General features: G+C 42.7%; 1 protein-coding gene and 1 long non-coding RNA gene across 16 annotated transcripts in view; one reads left to right on the forward strand and one right to left on the reverse strand.

Annotated features, from left to right (window-relative positions):
* Nucleotides 1-11,387: 11,387 nt before the first annotated feature.
* The window catches only part of PWWP2A (PWWP domain containing 2A), a 33,110-nt gene continuing 23,688 nt past the window's right edge, over nt 11,388-20,809 (forward strand). For 5 of the 15 annotated variants that reach the window (XR_003428285.1, XR_003428289.1, XR_003428288.1 and 2 more), the window contains exon 1: nt 11,389-12,052. Coding sequence is in view for 7 of the 15 variants with exons in the window: in XM_027084398.1 (XP_026940199.1) it covers nt 11,460-12,052 (593 nt within the window). In the remaining 8 variants the exon portion in view is untranslated. Of the gene's footprint in view, nt 12,053-13,182; nt 13,368-17,292; nt 17,363-20,809 lie in introns of those variants that run through there. The other 10 variants (XM_027084395.1, XM_027084396.1, XM_027084397.1 and 7 more) reach the window with 5 other exon arrangements.
* Nucleotides 12,671-20,809, reverse strand: part of LOC113608275 (uncharacterized) — a 36,339-nt gene continuing 28,200 nt past the window's right edge. The window contains exon 3 of the long non-coding RNA XR_003428290.1: nt 12,671-12,970. This is a non-coding gene — a long non-coding RNA (uncharacterized LOC113608275). The remainder of the gene's footprint in view (nt 12,971-20,809) is intronic.

A 20,809-nucleotide genomic window follows, 5' to 3' on the forward strand; every position in this document is an offset into this window, starting at 1 on the left:
AATTTATTTATTTATTTTTGGCTGCGTTGGGTCTTTGTTGCTGTGCATGGGCTTTCTCTAGTTGCGGCGAGCAGAGGCTACTACTCTTCATTGCGGTGCGCGGGCTTCTCACTGCGGTGGCTTCTCTTGTCCCGGAGCACGGGCTCTAGGCGCGTGGGCTTCCGTAGTCATGGCACGCGGGCTCAGTAGTTGTGGCTCGCGGGCTCTAGAGCACAGGCTCAGTAGTTGTGGCGTAGGGGCTTACTTGCTCCGTGGCATGTGGGATCTTCCTGGACCAGGCCTCGAACCCGTGTCCCCTGAATTTGCAGGCAGATTCTTAACCACTGAGCCACTAGAGAAGTCCCAATGTATTTTATTTAAAATATCATTCCAGGGACTTCTCTGGCAGTCTAGTGGTTAAGACTCCCTGCTTCCACTGCAGGGGGCATGGGTTTGATCCCTGGTCAGGGAACTAAGATCCCATATGCCACACGGTGCAGCCAAAAAAAAATCATTCCAATGGGAAATCAGTATAAAACTTATCAATGTGATATTTATTTTTTAAATTTAATTGTTTATTTTTATTGAAGTATAGTTGATTTACAGTGTTGTGTTAATTACTGCTGTACAGCAAAATGATTCAGTTATACATATATATACATTCTTTTTTTTTTTTTTTTTAGCGGTACGCGGGCCTCTCACTGTTGTGGCCTCTCCCGTTGCGGAGCACAGGCTGCGGACGCGCAGGCTCAGCGGCCATGGCTCACGGGCCTAGCCGCTCCGTGGCATATGGGGTCTTCCCGGACCGGGGCATGAACCTGCGTCCCCCGCATCGGCAGGCAGACTCTCAACCACTGTGCCACCAGGGAAGCCCTATATACATTCTGTTTTTATATATTCTTTTCTATTATGGTTTATCATAGGATGTTGAGTATAGTTCTCTGTGCTATACAATAGGACCTTGTTGTTTCCAATGGGATATTTTATAATATTTTTCTCGTATCAAGTCTTTAAGATGCAGTGTGTGTTTTATATTTACATCACATCTCAATTTGGACCAGGTACATTTCATGTTTCCAGTAACCACACGAGGCTGGCGGCCACCGTGTTGGGCAGCATAACTCTGGAGGTATTAGCAGCAAGGCTATAGAAAGATACAGATTTCCACTCTTCCCTTGTCTGAATCTTTTAAAAATGTGAAATCAAGCTATGAAAAGCATCTTTCAAATTCACCTTCCTCTCTTTGGAATGTCATTTTTTTCAAGTGCTCTGTTCCTTGGCTGACACAAAGGAAAGGCTTTGGGCTCTGGGTGAACCTGGAAGAGGGGTGTAGATTTTCTCTTTTTGTGTGTGACCAGAAGTTCTAGCAGGAGAGAGTACTTTCTAATTTTGGAATAACAGAAACCACTTATTAACCCTCAGGCTCAGTGCTAAGTGATTTACATGCATTACTTTATTAATCCTCACAATGACTTATGAAGTAGGTTCTATTATGTTTTTACAGATGGAGAAATAGAGGCTCAGAGAAGTTAAGTAACCTGCCCAAAGTCACACAGCAGGGAAATGGCAGGACTTGAGCTCAGTGAATCTGAAGTCATTGCCTGTACTAATGAGCTATTGTGCCATCCTTTATCATTAGTAAATTGCAGAGTTAGCATTCAAATTCACCTGACTCCAAGTTTACCCATTCAAACACTCTCTGAAGACGCAGGTTTCTCAATTTAAAAGGGAATAATAACAGTCACTTTGCAGGGTAATTTTAGGGATTAAATGAGCTAATTTACTTGCAAATCTGTACTGGAAATGGAAGTGTTTTGTCTCACTACAGGAACTCTAGTTCTAGACTTTCACTAGGGGCTCATCACGATCTGATTACCATAAATTCCATAACGTTTAGTAACAGACCCAGAAAGTATGCCCAGTGCTTGGCACAAAAGGCCAAGAAGTTAGAAAATCTGGGGTGAGAACATGGGCCGTACGTGCACCCCGATGATGGAGTGCAGTGAGCAGTTGGCCAGGAGTCAGGGCTGTCATATTCCAGTCGGGGCTGTCTCTCGAAGGGCTGAGAAACCTTGGGCAAGTCCTTTCTCCTCTGTAAACCGAGGGGACAGAACCACAAGGGGTCTGAACCCCTCTCCAGTTCTGAACCTTCCCTGTGCACAGCAGAGGACCGCCTCCCCGCCATGCGCCACCCCCCTACTCTCCTCCCCCCCGCCACGCCCTGACTCCCCACCCCCCCGCCCCCCGTCCCGCAGTTTAAAGGCCCAGTGCGTCAGCCACGTGCACTTGGTGCCAGTTCCGCAGTGGGCGGAAAACGCAGAGGTGGCCTTATTATGAATGAATATCCAGCAGAAACCATAGGGTTGAGGTTTCAGAGAGAAGTCACTATGGTGACCAAAGCAGAGAGAAGGAGCGCGGGCTCCAAGAGCCCTTCAAGGTTTCTAGTCTTTCGTTCTCGGACTCTACCGGGCTCCCCCCACGGCTAGCTCTGCTGAGTTAAGTGCCTCAAGGTCAAGGGAACAAAGAGAGGATGACAACTAAATTGGCTTGTCTGTTCCCTTCTTCGTCAGCATCCACAGACCTGGGTGGAGTGGGCTGAGTCTGGAAGGAATTCGGATTTGGATACGGGGGCCAACACTTACAGAAGAGGGTCGCCTCTGAGGGTTCAGGGACTGTTGGGGGGGGGGGGGAGGGCGTGGAAGCGGCACCACCTCCAATGCAGCAACGTGAAGACAGCCAAGGTCTGTGAGCTCCCTATGAATCATTTACAATCCTTGAAAAACACTTTTGGGACTTGCTTCTTGCTTTCACCCAGTAAACACACGAGAGCAAAGAAACGATGTCTTGTGGGCCAAAGGAAAACGGAAAAGGCAGGCTGGTGGAGCCTCTGGCTTCTAGGATGGGGACTCCTGTTCCTTCTCCCATCAGATCCCAGGCAACGGAGTCATGCACACCCTGTCCAGGCAGCCCATGTTTGAAACCTTCCTATTACAAGGCTACCCAGGCTCCATTTTATTCACTTATTTATGTATTTATTTGCTGAAGTAAGATTTGAAACATTTTCCGTAAGAAATACATGTTCATTGTAGAAAAATGAGAAAATTAGGATAACTGGGACATGTAGATGGGCAAAAAGAAAAAAAAAACCCACAGTGATCCTACTTCCTAGAAATAACCATTCATTTAGTCATTTGTTTATGAATCCTACAAATATTTTTGAAGGCCTACTGTACTCCAGGCACTGTGCTCTGTAGGAGAGGTGCAAATGGTGCACAAGACAGACATCACAGGGGTTTTTTTCTATGTCTAGCTGTACATACATTCCTTCCTAAAAACTCTCTGCTGTTTTAAAAACAAACAAATACAAATAAAACAGAGAGTAGGAATTTGGTATAAAAATGAACCAAAGCTACTTAGAACTGAATATTCAGTTCATTTTTCATTTGCATATATAGCAAGTGTGTAGTGAGAGAAATTACGGGGGGTAAACACTGAAATAGCTGTGTGGAAGTGAATAGCCATGAACCAAATGTTAAGACCAGGGCCTGGCCTGCAGCTTCTGGCTCAGAATTTACACTGGACTAACCAAATGACCTCCATGCTCCCGCCCAGGCCTCCAGACCTTTGGGACGGATAATAAGAATAGTTACTGCTTCTTAGACCTGGTCCAGTTTTTTTGAGGTAGAGATGATTATTATCATTTGATGTAGAGATGACGAAACCAAGACACAGAGAAACTGTGATGACACAGAAGCAATTCTGTCAAAATGATCATGCTTTCATGGTTTTTCAAGAATGGATGGCATATCACATGTACCTCTTTAGCTGAGGTTTCCACCCATTTTTCAGAAAGCTTCACTTAAGTCTGTCAGAACAAATGATAGTCTTTCCAGAAAAAAACACAGGGAACTCTTTAAATGAGCAAATAGATATTACTCTTTGGTCCCTATACTTACTAGCTGTGTGACCTTGGGCAACTTACTTAACCTCTCTGTGCCTCAGTTTCCTAATCTGTAATGGTGATAATTATGCGATGTACCTCATAGGGATATAAAAGGCTTAATTGATTTAAGGCCTGATGTGAAGTAAGCACTTGATAACTATTAGATATTACTTGTCCCAGCACTGTGCTAAGGAAGCTATAAAATAAAGTTCTTACTTTACAAGGGTCTAAAAATCTAATAATAGCTATCACATTTGAAATGATGGCAGAACCCAACCTAGAGGAATGTCAAGTAAATACAAGTTCTTAGAATTTTTTGATGGGGTGGGTACAATCAGGGGTGTTTAGAATCTAAGGTCAGGTTTTGTTTTTGTTTTTTCACATTTTCTACTTTTATTTTTAAGGTCAGATTTAACCTGTGGGCTTGGAACTAGAAGGCTAGACACAAAAATGCACACTGATATGCCATTTACCCAAGGATCCTGTCCCAGGGGATGTCTAAGGAAATACAAGAAACAGCCAAAAGATCTAAGTTGCTGAGAGCACGTTCTTTGGAGACTGAGGGGCCCAGTCTTTAGCTTTGGAAGCTTTCTTTAACCTCTCCGAGACTCCCTTTCTTGCTGGGTTGTTGCAAAGATCAGGGTTCATTTCTGCAGGACATGAAGCATGAACCCTGACCAACCATTAGGGTTTGCCTAGGACTGTCCCACTTTTAACACTGAACATCCTGTGTCCCAGGAAACCCTTCAGTCACAGACAAACTGAGATGATCAGCTTAGAACTACTCCCTCCCTTGGGGTCCATTTTTAAGGAACTACGTTGATATGGTAGCTGTTGAGAATATACAGAGAGGGGAGGGGAGCATGTGAAAGGACACTCGAGACCTTGGAGGAAGATGTCTCAGGACAGTGCCCACCTTTGATGTGCTTGATCCCCCCCCCCAGGCTCATCTGGCTGCTGTCTCAGCCTGACACATAGTAGGTGCTCAATAATGGTTGGGTCAATGATGGCTCTCCTTATAGGGATTGTCCTCAATACTGGGATTTACTTCTGTAATATGATGGCCTCTTCCACCTGCCAGTTTGAAGTGAGGATCTGTTACGAGGGAGCAGGTAGCGTGGGGTGGAAAGCATCCACATCGAACAAGAGGCTTTAGCAGCGTCTGTGGATGAGTATGTTGGGGTGGGGGGAGGTTTGGGGAAACATCTGGAATACTTTTCCTTTTCATGTTTTAAAAACTTGAAATGATGTGACCCTTAGCTCCCAAGGATCCCTGCCTCTTGGTATTCATGCCCCTGTATGATCTTCTCCCCTTGTGTTTGGGCTGGATCTAGTGACTTCCTTCTGAACCGAATACAGCACAAGTGACAGGCTGCCTCTTCTGAGATTAGGCTATAAAAGACTGTGACTTCTCTCTTCCTTGCATCATTTCTCTCTGGCTCTTCTCATATGCTTGCTCTGATGAAGCGAGCTCTAAATCACAAACTGTTCTATGGAGAGGACCACTTGGCAAGCTGAGCACAGCCACTGAGGAACTGAATCCTGCAAAGATCATATGAATGAGCTTAGAAGTGGGCCCTTCCCTAGTCAAACTTTCAGAAGAGACTGCAGCCCCTGCTGGCATCTTGATTATAGCCTGGAGAGAGACCCAAAATAGAGGACCCACCTAAGCCATGCCTGGATTTCTGCCCCGAGACACTATAGAATAAATATATGTTGTTTAAGACACTTAGCAATAAAAGATAACTAATACAAAACCGTACACAGAAAAGCACATATGTGCACAGCTTGATGAATTTTTATAAGCTGAACCTTCCTGTATAACTAGTGAGTAGATGAAAAACAGAAAATTATCAGAATCCCAGAAAACTCCACTCGTATTCCCTTTTAGTCACTCCCTGTACTGCCCCCCTCCGCCTGCCAAGAATAACCTCTATCTTGACTTCTAACAGCATAAATTTGTTTTGCTTGTTTTCATATTTTATATAAATGTGATCACACAGTATGTAAAACATAGCTTTTTAGCTGATTCTCAGAGAGATCCCTCAATACATTGAGAACTGCTGAGACACATGGAGAGAGAGCCAGTGATTGACATGTCTGTTAGTAGTTCTCTATCACAATCTTGGTCTGGAAGTGGGCGATCTGATTTTAGAAGAGAAATATTGGTTACTTGGACAAAAATAGGCCTAGAACAGGAGGAGCAATTTACTCGGCACTGTGGCTTCTCAGCCACGTGCTGTCAGTTAGTTCCTTTTGTCCTGAGTCTCCACTACCCATGCTTTGTCTGTCGATAATTTGATTTCCTGAGAGTCCAGGCCCAGAAAACAAAAACAAAACCTACTAAGCCATAAGTGGCCATTTATCCCTCTTCATGTCACCCCAGTGTCTGGGTTTTTACTTAGTCTCTCACAAGTTTGGTTATTGGGAGTAAGAGCCCCTGGAGTATGATCAGCCCCAGATGCAATGATAATTCTGCATTTCTTTTTTTTTTTGGCCGTGCTACACAGCACGTGGGATCTTAGTTTCCAGACCGGGGATTGAACCCCCGTGCCCCACAGTGGAAGCACCGAGTCTTAACCACTGGACCACCAGGCAAGTCCTAATTCTGCATTTCTGGATGTAGGTGCTAACAATTATTGAGCTATGCTCACTATGATTTTGGTTCTATGTTAAACACTTCATATATGTTACATAATTTAAAAAACAAGTCCTAGAGGAAGGTAGTTATTATTATTATTTTAAAATACATTTATTTATTTTTGGCTGCGTTGGGTCCTTGTTGCTGTGCACGGGCTTTCTCTAGTTGCAGTGAGCGGGGGCTACTCTTCGTTGTGGTGCGCGGGCTTCTCATTGCAGTGGCTTCTCTTGTTGCAGAGCACAGGCTCTAGGCGTGCGGGCTTCAGTAGCTGTGGCACGTGGGCTCAGTAGTTGTGGCTCACGGGCTGTAGAGCGCTGGCTTACTAGTTGTTGCACACAGGCTTACTTGCTCTGCGGCATGTGGGATCTTCCCGGACCAGGGCTTGAACCTGTGTGGGCCTGCATTGGCAGGCGGATTCTTAACCACTGTGCCACCAGGGAAGTCCTGGAAGGTAGTTATTATTAAGACATTTTACAAATGAAGTTAAGCAACTTGCCTAAGATTATGCCCAGATCATACGCTAGTCAGAGCCCAACTGAGGAGTCACATACAGGTTCATTCGTTCTACTTTCTGAGTTTTTAGCCACCCACCTGTAGTACGCACAGAGCTCAGAGATCAAAGTCGGCTTGTGACAGTGAGGATGCACTTGGGTAGTCAGCTGGATTCCTTATCCCTGCCATTCATCTATCCACCCCTCCATCCACCCATCCATCCATCTATTCAACAATTTGTCCAACCAACCAGCTGTTCATCTGTTACAGTCTGAATGTTGTGTCCCTCCAAAATTCATTTGCTGAACTCTTAACCATCCAGGTGGTTATTAGGAGGTGGGGCTTTTGGGAGGTGATTAGGTCGTGAGGACAGGGCCTTTATGAAAGAGACGAATGCACTTATAAAAGAGGCCCAAGATGGGCTTCCCTGGTGGCGCAGTGGTTGAGAGTCCGCCTGCCGATGCAGGGGACACGGGTTTGTGCCCCGGTCCGGGAAGATCCCACATGCCGCGGACCGGCTGGGGCCGTGAGCCATGGCCGCTGAGCCTGTGCATACGGAGCCTGTGCTCCGCAACGGGAGAGACCACAACAGTGAGAGGTCTGCGTACCGCAAAAAAAAAAAAAAAAAAAAAGAGGTCCAAGAGAGCGCCCTTGCCTCCTTCTGCCAATGAACATACAATAAGAATTCTGCAGCCTGGAAGAGGGCCCTCACCTGACTGTGCTGGCACCCTGATCTTGTATTTTCAGGCTCCAGAGCTGTAAGAAATAAATTTCTGTTGTTTATAAGCCACTCAGTCTGTGGCATTTTGTTCTAGCAGTATGAATGGACTAAGACATCATCCAACCTTCCAATCATTCATGAAAACCTCTATCCATTCAGCACCAAATATCATGTGGCTATCCATTCCACAAATACCAAGGGCCTCTTCTATGCTGATCCTATGCCAGGAGGAGACAGAAGGCAGGGGAGACTAGGATACAACAGCACATGTAAAAGCTGGGGTCCCAGTATATATGGAACCCTCCGAGGGCAGAATCTCATTTTTGTATTTGCAGTACATAAAATATGATTTGACTCCTGTCTTCCTTTCCAACCTTATCTCAGCTACTTATCTTCTTGCTTATGCCTCCTCAACCACATTGGTCTCTTCCTGTTTCTGGAGTAAGCCAAGCCCTCTTTTGCCACAGGACTTTAGCAATTGCTGCTCCTTTTAACCCAAGTGTTCATTCAACAATGTCAATAGCTGGCTCCTTCTTTTTTTTTTTTTTTTAAATTATTTATTTATTTATTTATGGCTGTGTTGGGTCTTCGTTTCTGTGTGAGGGCTTTCTCCAGTTGTGGCAAGCGGGGGCCACTCTTCATCGCGGTGCATGGGCCTCTCACTATTGCAGCCTCTCCTGTTGCGGAGCACAGGCTCCAGACGCGCAGGCTCAGTAGTTGTGGCTTACAGGCCCAGTTGCTCCGCGGCATGTGGGATCCTCCCGGACCAGGGCCCGAACCCGTGTCCCCTGCATTGGCAGGCAGATTCTCAACCACTGTGCCACCAGGGAAGCCCAGCTGGCTCCTTCTTATCCTTTGCATTTTAGTTAAAATATCTTGTCTTCAGAGAGGTCTTTTCTGACCACCTTATCTGAATGAGACACTCTCTGCCCCTCCCCCAGCTATTCCCTATCACCTCACCCTGTTGATTTCTTTTATGGCATTGCTCATAATCTGTGAATCATGTTATTTATTCACTGCTTATTTTCTAGCTCCCTAACTAGAAAAATAACTCCAAGGAGGCTTTCATGTTCTTTCTGCATGGCTTCTAACTGCCTAGCCCAGTAACTGACATATAGTAGGCCTTGAATATTTATCTGTGGAATAAATCGATGAAAGATCTTCCCAGTATTAGAAAGCTTGAAGAATAGTAGAGAACAGACCTTGAAAGATAAAGTAGGAACACAGAGGGCCTTGAATGACAAGCAGGAGAGGATACACTTGATGTGAACATAGGGAGCCAGTAGAGGATCTTGAGTTGCAGGCTGAAAATGGTGATTTAGAAGGGTGACTTGATATGCCACCATCTGCTATAAATCCTTAATTTAAATGATTTACTGCAGCGTCTTGCAATGAATTACTGCAAGAGGTAATCAGGTCGTAGTACCTGAACTGTATTTTTCTCCATGTGGGATACTATACAATGTGGGAACTCAGTGTGGGTCTACACGTTTCATAGGACTATGTGTTATGTTTAATTAATTATGTTGAAATATAGAAAATTGATCATGGCAAAACCTCTGTAAGGTGGGATCCATGGCTGTTTTCTGCAGGCATCTAGCCTGCAGGGGATAAATTATTTGTTCAGTGAATGAAACAATCATGTACTTGGAAAGACCTGGGTTCTATAGGATCTGCTGCTAGCTATCTGTGTGACTGACAAGAAGACCTTTAACCTGGCTAAGGATCAGTTTCCTCACTTGTAAAAGAGGGAGAAGACTTAACTCACAGGATTTTAAATGAGAGCTTATGGGAAAATCTCTGGTACAGAGTGGACACTCAGTAAATTTATTTCCTTCTGTTACTTTGCAGATGCTGATCCTGCCCTGACTGGGATTTCCTACGTGCCTTTCCCAAGAGCCCCAGGGCTTGAAATAGAGCATATGGTAATAGTTACTTTTTCCCATTTTCAGTCCTTTCAATGTAAAACTGGAATTTCTTTTCTTTTTGCTATTTTAGTTTTTTAATTGAAGTATAGTTGATTTATAATGTGTTAGTTATAGGTGTATAGCAAAGTGATTCAGATATATATATATATATTCTTTTTCAGATTCTTTTCCATTATAGGTTATTACAAGATATTGAGTATAGTTCCCTGTGCTATACAATAGGTCCTTGCTGTTTATCTATTTTATATATACTAGTGTGTATCTGTTAATCCCAATCTCCTAATTTATCTCCCCCCCCAAAAAAAACAAAAACAAAACTGGAATTCTGACTATGCAACTTACTAGCTGAGTGGCCTTCAGCACCCTTTATGTGCCTCAATTTCTTTATTTATAAGATGGGTATAATAGTACCTGCCTTATAGTAGTATTGTAAGGATTAAATGAGGTGTTATACTAAATGTTTGTACTAGTGCTTGGCACATAGGGGGTGCCCAATAAATGTTGGCTGTAATTAGTCTTTAGAATTTCATTTTTTACTCCCCCTCATGTTGGCAACTTTTCTCTCCTCGCTCCTGCACGCATTCTCAGTGCTTACAATCTCTTCTGGAGAAAAGGCTCACTCTGAGTCTTTTGAAAGAAACAGGTTCAGCAGATTCTCCCAGACAAAACAAATCAAGAAACTTAAAGTGGGAATAGAGAAGTAGAGGCATTAGGACGCTGCAGAGGCTTTTTGCACCTGTGGCATACGAGCGGCAAGGAAAGATAAAGGCTGAAGCAAGTAACCAGGTGCGACCACTTTCCAGTGAATTTGGGTTGAAAATTGGTGTTCACGTGGAAGTTCAGCAGTGCCTCTGTACTGCTCTCTGGAACATTCATCAGCTTAATCCAGTGTGCATGGTATCCTTCCTGTTTTCATTAGCATTTTCCTACTTCGAAATAAGTAGGCACATTGTTCCTAGAAAGTGGAGAGAACTGAAGGAAACACCCCTTGTGTGGGAGCTGAAGTGGCTGCCATGAGGTTATGGGGAACGTCTTGCACATCATTCTATCCCCAGCACCTAGCACAGTGCCTAGCATAGGAGGAGCTCAAAAACTGTTCGTAGAATTATCTTCAAACTTTAGTTGTCCTTCCCAAAGAAGCCTGTCGTGCCCACACGCGGCTACAAGCAGGTCCGCGCCCAGAAATAACATTTATTCTAAGGACCTCTGCGCAGAGATTCTTGGGAAGCGGTTCCCCTCCCTCATTACCTCGTTACTCCTCCCCTCCGTAGCCTTTGAAAGAACAGGCACGCCACGTGATTCCCTCCTTTATCCCACCTCTGAAACCCTGGCTGATAATGGGCAGGAGCATAGGCCAACCATAAGACTACATTTTCTCTTCCATCCAATAGAAAGAGGCAATAAGTATAAGGCTCAGCTTTTTGACTTCCCCCCGCCCCCTTTGAGCCCGCCCCACACTCCTCCTCTAAGATTCGACATTTGACAACTAGTCCGGCCAATGAGAAGTTCCTACTCTGTATGGGAGGGATGGACTGACTGGATGATAGACGTCCCCACCTGGCCAATGGAATATTGCAAGTGCGGGAGGGCTGTAGGACAGAACCAATGGCGCGGTGCCAATAACAAGCATCGGGGTAAGGGCGGGACAAAACTGTTCGCTGGAGGGAGGGGAAGGCCCAGGGAACCAAGCAGCGCTGCCGCCGCCGCCGCCGCTGTAGACTGACTGAGTTGGAGGAGGGAGAAGCCAGGAAGAAAATGGCGGCCGTAGCTGCAGAGGCGGCAGCGACTGCAGCGTCCCCCGGGGAGGGGGGCGCCGGCGAGGCAGAGCCGGAGATGGAGCCCATTCCCGGCAGCGAGGCCGGCACTGACCCCCTCCCGGTCACGGCCACTGAAGCGTCTGTGCCGGACGGCGAGGCTGACGGGCAGCAGTCCTCTCCTCAGGCCGACGAGCCGCCGTTCCCGCCGCCGCCGCCGCCGCCACCGCCGCCGGGGGAGCTAGCCCGCAGCCCGGAGGCGGCGGGGCCGGAGCTGCAGCCTGAGGAGAAGCTACCCGCCCGGGTGGTGGAGCCGGCGGCAGCCGCGCCACAGGAAGGGCCTGGCCTTTCACCTTCCCCTGCATCGCCGCCCGAGGAGCCCGCGGCTCCCGAGGAGCGCCAGGAACCGCCGCTGCCCCAGCCCTCAGCCCCGGCGCTCGTGCCGCCGGCGGGTGGGGACTCCGCGGTGTCGCAACTGATCCCCGGCTCGGAGGTGCGGGTCACGCTGGACCACATCATTGAGGACGCGCTCGTCGTGTCGTTCCGCCTCGGGGAGAAGCTTTTCTCCGGGGTCCTCATGGATCTGTCCAAAAGGTACCGCTCCCGCCCCCAGCACGCCCCGGTCTGCTCGGTCCCCGGGGAGGGAGCGAGCCCGGGCGGCCCCTTCACGCCGGGCTCCCGCCTCTCCGGCGCCCAGCTGCCTGCGCCGCCCTCGGGTCCCGCGTGGCGCGTGGCGCGCGTTCCGAGTGGGGCAGGCGCGCGGGGCTGTCAGAGGGCGGTCCCTGCCCCAGGTGGGCGCCTGCGAGGCAGGTGTGCCGCCGGGTGGGTGGGGGCCGCGGGTGCTTGACGGGCTCGCGGGTCTCACCCCCACCCCCCGGCAACCTCGGCCTCCTTCCGTGACCTGGCCCTGGCTCACCCACACTGCGGCGGGTGGGTCAGTGCAAAACGCAGAAGGATTTTCGCAGAGAACGCGGTGCTGGGTACGGGAGATTGCGCTGTTCTCAAATTAACCTTTAACTTTAATGAGGTCGGAGAAAGGGGTGTGAGCATTGGGGTTCCCAAAAGGTTAACTGCCGCTCCTTATAAAGGGAAGAACGTTTATTAAAAATGAGCTCTTCGACTGTTATTCTTACGGTTAGAACTAATTCCCCCTAGCACATTTGGCTAATTGGCTAATGATAACTTTAAGAAAAGTCTAAAGAAGAGATGGGATTTTTTATTAAACCTTTAATATCAAGATGGTGTGGTATAAAAGTGTCAAGATACTGACTTCTAAAACTGTAGATACAGTTTAAATGGTTGAGTTCACCCACAAACCTCTTGTTTTAGCACATTTTCATTTTTAAATTTAAATTGTTTATGGGCATTGCTTTAAACAGATGAAGATACTCTGTTCTAAGTCTAGAGTTAACCTTTTTATTCTCTTCTTTTGCAGATATGAAGTGCAGAGACTCCCATTCACGGCTCTCCATTCTGTTTCCTGCAACAGCACACACTCTGATGGTATCTCACCTGTTGAGAAATGGCTTATTTTAGTACGTTTTACTTGTAACTGCTTGCCCTCCCATCAAGACACAAGAATCTTCTCATTTGGGGAAGAAAGCCATTTAAAATACATAATTGAAGTATGGGAAAAGATGGGAGCCTTTACAGTTACTTCAAACATTGTTAAATCTCAAAAAAATTTTTTTAATTAGTTTTTTTTTCTTTAAAGAATTTTGGGTTAGGACTTTTGCACTTTTTTTTTCGGAATTATAAAGCAGAATAAGACCAGTACTGATGTATTTAATAATAGCAAGAGAGAGAATGTATGTTCAGTAGTGTGTATGCTATTGAATCAAACAGAAGCGAAGGCCAGTGATTGTGTGAGAATCTGGATTTCAAATCTGCAAAAGGGAGGTGCAAAAAGGTAAGTTGTTTCTGGAAATGGAATGGACAGTGCTGTCCTCTTTTGAGGTGCTCATTGTCTTGTTTTTTAAAATTTTCTTTCATAGGGAAAGCCATTCGTTTTTTGAGTTTTGGTCTGTTTTACCTACAGTGCTTATAAACAGCAGCTTCTTTTGTTGGGGGTGCTGTTCTTATTATGAACCTTTTGCAATTTAATGTTTTGAAGTGAAAGGATCCTGTCATTAAAGTATTTTTTAAAACGCCATTAAGGGAACCATATCAACTTTTCATTCAACAAATATTTATTGAGCACATCTGTATAAGGCACCCTCCTAGCTATTCTGAATATTATATGTATGAGACACAGTCTGTGCCTTCTAGAAGTTTATATGGGAGTCACACACATTGTGGAAGTGGTGAGGAAATAAAGCAGTGGTTTTAAAATTTAGCACTTCAAGGAATTATTATTGGACCAGTGATTGACTAGTTGAGTATCTTTTTTTTCATAATTTAATATAATTTGGAAAAATAGATCTGCCAATATATTTTGTAATCTGTGCTTACGTTGATTGCATACTTTCATGCACAGTTTTGGGGTTAACCGATGATCCAGGAGATAACTCTTTACAGACTTTACCAAGACCGTGACTGTAGTCATCAGTTGCTTTAAAAATAGTTTGTATCAGGAATTCCCTGGCGGTCCAGTGGTTAGCACTCTGTACTCTCTGCCCGGACCCAGGTTCCATCCCTGGTTGGGGAACTAAGACCCCGCAAGGCGGCACAGCCAAAAAATAAATAAATAAAAAATAAAATAATAGTTTGTATCCTATTTGAATTGGCCATTGAATGAAACCATTAGGTAGAAATAACGAGGGCTTCCTCTTATATGGGAAAAGAATATGAAAAAGAATAGATATATGTATATGTATAACTAAATCGCTTTGCTGTACACCTGAAACTAACACAATATTGTATATCAACTATACTCCAATATAAAATAAAAATTAAAGCAAGAGCTTCCTACTGAGTGCCTGTTAAGTACCAGGCTTTGTACCGCATGCTTTAACCTCCATAACTCTGGTGGTATTTTTCATTTATATAGGAGGAAATTGAAGTTCCTTCAGTTTGGCTAGCTTGTAAATGGCAAAGTAAGGGCTCAGATGTAAGTTGGATCTGATTTTAAAGTCTATGCTTTTTCTAATTTCATATTAGGAAGGTAGTTGGGCTGGCAGATTTCCTGTTAAGCAGTAAGTAAAGAATTGCATATTTCTGAAATATAGTGCTTATCTTGATGTTAATAGCTATATGGGATAATACAGAGGTTGTGTATGGGTGTTGGAGCCAAAGAGATTCTTTAGTCAGCTCATAGCCATAGAAGCTGCTCTGGAGACTCCCCATTTCCTTAGCTGTCTATTGGGAATGTAGTAGGCTCTGAGGTCTTGGTTCCTGCCTCTTCAGTGAGATAATCAGGAAAGAATTAACATTTGGGAGGCTACTAGGTGCATCAATGTATGTGTGCTTTTCTCCGGTCTTCCAAGGGTCCAGTTACTGCTTTTATTAATTTTTTTATTCTGACATCATGCACGGTACAGAAATGTCTTAGCGTTGTCCAGCATGTAGAAAAAGTGTTGGATCTTAGAGTACAGGATTTCATATACATGTGGATTAATCAGGAGTTTGCTTTTGTAAGCATTTGTTGGACATTCTTCACCTTCCTGTTATTGTATTATTTTTTTGCCTTATTTTTAGAATTATTTGATGAACACATTTTGAAGAGACTCTTTTTGTGGAAAAAAGGAGCAGGACACATGTAATTTTAAGAAAACCAAAACCTAAAGAGAAGAAAATGGTACTAAATAGTAGATTGATCTGGACAGTGTCAGGGTACTGGGTGCTGACTTGTAGCACCTGCCTCTTCAATTAACACCATGACTTTGAGCAAATCTCTGTGCCTCGCTGGGCTTCAGTCTCTAGTGTGTATGAGGCTAATTCATTTTGAGTTTAGGCAGTTCACTTTAAGCACAAATAAGCAAACAAACTTAATGCCTCAGTTTATATAGATAAAGTGAATAGGGTGACCAGGTGGTCTGGTTTTCCTGTACCATCCTGGTTTGATTCTTACCTCCTTTCTTCATTCAAAGTAGCTTGCTTTGGCAAATAAATGACTTGGTCACCTTAAAAATGAGGATATTTGAATATCTGTTTAAAAACGGATTTTATGTAGTGGAGTATTTATTTGAATGCTTTTAAGTTGAGGTATGCATTGCATTCTCTAGTTTATTCTAGGCCTCTCCACTATTGTTTTATACGCAGCTCTCTTAGGTGGTTTAAATTACCTGCCTACTGAATTCATTAGCAATGTCTAATGAGAGTAGTCTAATACTAGTAGATAAAGTAGATAATCAACTAACTCACAAATTCAGTTTGGTCTTCCTATTCTCTTTTGTTCCTTAACCTTATGCTTTTGAAATTTTGACATAGGTACATTTGTTTCTTCATTTAGCATTATATAATAAGCATTCCTTCAGGTTGCTAAACTATCTTATTTTAGACAGAATAATCAGTGGTTGTACCATAATATTTGTTTAATTTTCTTATTATGGTAAATTAACATCCATGTATTATATATTATGGTAAATGAATGTCCCTTGCTTCGACATTTATCAGCTGTTAGCCAAATGTGTTTCATCGTATGCCCACCTCCAATGGATTATTTTGAAGCAAATCCTAAACATATAATTTTACCATAAGTATTTCAGTAGAGATCTGTAAAACTATAAGAACTTTAAAAATTCAGTTGTACTACTGTTGTCACACTGAAATTAATAGCAACAATTCCTTTACATCATCATGTGCAGTGTCTCAAAATCAACATCTAAGTTTTGTTCAAATTAGAAATCAAGTAAAGTTTATACATTGCAGTTGTTTGAGAAGTTTCCTGAGTTTTTCATCTGTAGTTCTCCTGCCATTACTTTTATTTCCTTGCAGTTGATTTGTTAATCCATAGACTTTTTTTTTTTTTGCGGTATGCGGGCCTCTCACTGCTGTGGCCTCTCCCATTGCGGTGCTCCTGATGCACAGGCTCAGCAGCCATGGCTTACAGGCCCAGCCGCTCCACGGCATGTGGGATCCTCCCGGACCGGGGCACGAACCCGTGTCCCCTCCATCGGCAGGTGGACTATCAACCACTGCACCACCAGGGAAGCCCTCCATAGACTTTTTTTGGTAGAATTTTCCACATTCTGGATTTTTTTCCGATTGCATCCCCTTGGATGCATTTCCATAACGTTTTTAAAATAGGCCTTTTCCCTCAAGAGCAAACAGAAGGGACAGCTGTAGTCCCCTAAGGGCCTTGTTTTGGGTCAGTAGAAATGGTACGATATCTCTTGCCTGCCTGCAAACTTCTAGGCCTATCCCTTAAACACACCTCCAACTTTAGTAATTCCAAACCTAGAAGAATTTAACCAGCCTTCAGCCCAGTCCTCTGAAATGGTAGTTTCTCAGTCTTCTCAGTCTATTCTTGAAGGGACATATTTAATGGGACCTGTGGTTGCTTCCTACAAGAGGGATCATTTAAACTGTTTGTTACTGTTCTCCACATCTTTAAAGTTATAAAGCTGCTTTGAAATCCTGAGAAACCTTTCTGATTCCATTTTTTTGGTACGTGATACGAATTAAGGGATCATGAAGTAAATGCTTATGCTTAAAAACCCTTGTGCATTTTAATTTTGTGGTACATGCTTATTAAAGGTTGTAGCTGGTTGTATTTCAGAATTGATCTTTTACAAATACTGCCTTTTCTGTGTGTGTATGCGGGTTGCATTAAAAAGAATTGAGGTGATTTCTTTAGAAATCTTCAGATTTCACTAAGTTCTTAAGACAAGTTGTAGATTTACTTGTTTTTTTAAGGAAATATAAACAAAGACAATGATTTTTTTTCTTTACAGAGATCATGAAACGTATGGTGCAATAGCCCTACTTTTGGTGGGAAAAATATACAGCCATTCTGGTGAAGCAGTGAGTAGTGGTATGAGTAGCTTATAGTAAGTGTCCAGGTTGAGAATTTAGGCCCTCAAGTAGTATGCTTGAATGATTGTGTTGAGTTGTACCTATTTAAAACACTTTTAATATTTTTTGATGATTATTCTGCTTATACCCCAAGGTGTTGATAAAGGGTTTCCACAGTGAAATAGTATTGAGACAAGTGCTAATCACCTTCTGACCCAGGCAGCTTTAGGACACCTACTGCTGTACTAGTATATACAGTATTGAGAGTGAGCTGTTCATCACTTGTTGGACTGCAGTGATTTATTTTTTTTGGAAATGATTAGTTGTTGGACATTAAAAGTCTAGTTTGAATGTAAGGACTCTGTGTAACATCACAGTATTAAATAAATTTCATGAACTAGGTAACTAGATGTGTTACACACAAATTATTCCAGGCATGTTTTATTGGAGTTGGGTATCTAATAAGGTTAATTTTCAGCCTTTTATGTGTAAATAAGACCATACTTCACAGTGTACTGTTTTAAAGCAAAGCTCCTGATGAAACTAGGTTTAATCTTCATAAGATCAGTTTTTCTGTGGGGGGCCATTAAAGAATTTGTGTATTATGTGTTCATCTTCTCTGTTACGGCTGAGTTAATTTCACATTGATTAAAAATGAAAGATGTTCTTAGTAGTTATTTGTGCCTCTGAAGTGCATCCTTATTTCTTGATATTTATTCGTCCTGTTCTACCTTAATTCCCAGATTAATTCAGGCACACCAGCAGAACAGAGCTTGCTATAGTGGCAGATCTTGCAGGAAAGTGGAGGTTAAGTTATACTCTGGGTGCATTTAATATAGAATGTTTTGGCTAAACATCTTTTGGGCAGTTGTTCTCAAAACAAATGTGCTTAAGATTTCTGAGCTCCACTCTACCAGTTTGTTTTTAACAAGGTGATTCCGATGCAGATGATTCTTAGAGCATATTTGGAGATAACTGACTTTTAGGGGATAGTTTTGCCAAAATAATGGGACCGTAAATTTGTTAAACCTGTTTTTTAAGTTGTTGGGTAATTTGATTGGAATGTAATTGTAAAGTAAGCAGTACATATGGGGATGGGCCACTTGGGTGGCAGATCCAGATACTTTTTGTAGAATTGGTAATTAGACTTGCAAATTGTTTCTTAAATCTGGCTGCCCGCTAGAAATTTAAGTAGTCCATAATTTTTGTCTCTCTCCCTTTGTACCAAGTGGCCTTAAAACAGAATAATGTTTTTTTAGCTTTTTAAAACACATACCTTCTATAGTATTTGACTTCACTTTTCTGCCTATTCCCACCATCTAGGAAGGTTGCCAAGTTTTACTTTGTAATTAATAATAGCTACTATGTATCTCCCACTCCTGTTTTAGGCACTGTGCACTTTGTGTACATTGTTTCATTTTACTCTAGAAAATCGAATGAAGTAAATTCTATTAATACCCATTTCACAGATAAAGACAGGAAAGCTCAGAGAGATTAAATTGCCTAAAACTATAAGTGGTAGATATTAGTAGGTGTATCGAAGATGCCTTTTTGCTTATGGAATAAGATGAACAGCTGGGAGTCACAGCAGTTTGTGAGAGTTACGTTTTGTGATTTGACTAGGAAAGCACTGAGAAATTGAAGATGCTTTTCTGAATGATATACAATTCTCTAAGGTTTGATAACAACCCTGTTCTAATACATTTCTATATTTTGCCATTACCATGTAGCTTATGATTTTGGTGGGGAGTTACCCTGGTAGGTAGAAATGGCAGAGCGCTCTGTTCCTCACTCAACCAGGAATAGCTGCTTGGTTTTAAAATAAGAATTGCTCTTCAGTTCAATTTAGTGAATTCTTCAGGCATTTTTGAAAATGGGGTTTCTTCTTCATATATGGTCCTAGGTCTTAAATGTTTTGCCTTGGTTGGCCTGGCCCTGGCAACAGTGGAGTCCACTTCATCATGGGAGGAATCACAAAATGTCAGATTTGAATTTTGTTGAGCTCGAGATCAGCATTAAGTGCTGGATGATTGAATTGGAAAAGAATTTAAAGACTAACATATAGTAAGTTGTTGGACAACCTGTTTTTGGTAAAATAGAAATAGTGAAATAAATTGAATAATTTGCCTTTTAGAAAAAGTCCATCTGTTGAGAAATAACTTAGACCTCTGTGTGGTAGACTCTATTGGACATAATACAAAAGAAATATCAAAAGTACATAGAAATCATACTGGAAACTTAGAGAACGTAAAACTGCTTATTGGTGTCTTAGGGCCAGGACCAAGGGAATTCTTTTCAAGTGTTTGAAAGCTGTGATGAGTATTTATGTTAATAATTAAAAAGATTCTTTTATATCAGTGTTCATTTTCTTGGGAAAATGTCAAGTATCTTTCTCTAAGTGATGTTGTACAAAAGTGAAGTCAACATCTGTCTGCTCTTAAAAGTATTTTGCCACTTTGTGGTCATTATCATTTTCTTGGATGGTTATTTTAAAAGAAGAATTTACTGTTAGGGAGTTAAATAGTATGAGTACCATACAGATGTTGTGACTATTTTTGCTTTTAAAAAGGCTGAAGCGTCAGTGTTTTCTCTATAGTTGTTTCCATCTTTATTTCCAAAATATCCAGGTAAGTTGTTTTTAGAGGATTGTTTGAAGGTACGTGAGTGGGAGCTTAAAATCTGAATTATTCAGGTTTAACTTCTTTTTTCCCTCCCTCCAGAAGCAAAGCTATATTTGTAAAAGGGGATTGCATAGACTTTTTAAAAGATTGAGTAAATTCTTATGGTTACAGAGATGTTCTTTTAAGACTTTTATGCAGCCCACCCTCAGTTAATTTTAAAAGATACTTCCTGGCATTCTTGTTCATAATTGGTGGATGTTTTGTTTGTATGTTGATAAAGTCATCCTCCCTCCCTCCTCACCCATTTGGGTACCCACAGTCCCTGCAGATTGCCCTTGTAATACTTGGGGCTTTTAATTAAAAACACCATCCATTCACTTAGTTAACAAAGTTGAGTATGTTTTAATTTTACTCTAATAATAATTACCATGTATCATGCCTGCTTACTGTGTACTAGGCTGTATGGTAAGCAATTATGTATATTAATTAATCTTGAAGTTAATCTTGACAATTCTGTCAAGTTACTTAACTGCAATTCCAATATCCAAAAAGCTCTGAAAACTGAACTTCCTGTTAATTTTTTGGTGGCAGACCCTAACCTGACTGAAATTATGTGAGCATATTGTATGTATTTATCCCATTTAGCGTGAATGTTCTTTCATTTCATTTTACTGCTGAAATACTAATATGCTTGATGATAGGGTGCTTATTATCTTTTGAAAACTGGGAAAATTCTGAATTCTGAAGCCTGTTCACCTCCATGGGGTTCAGAAAAGAGTATGTGTACCTGTCAGCTCCTCCACTTCCTTAGTGGGGCGTGGAGGTGGAGGGAAGG

This window comes from Aethalodelphis obliquidens, unplaced genomic scaffold (assembly GCF_003676395.1).
Source record: "Aethalodelphis obliquidens isolate GAN/ISIS:26980383/991018 unplaced genomic scaffold, ASM367639v1 scaffold52, whole genome shotgun sequence".
NCBI lineage: Eukaryota > Metazoa > Chordata > Mammalia > Artiodactyla > Delphinidae > Aethalodelphis > Aethalodelphis obliquidens.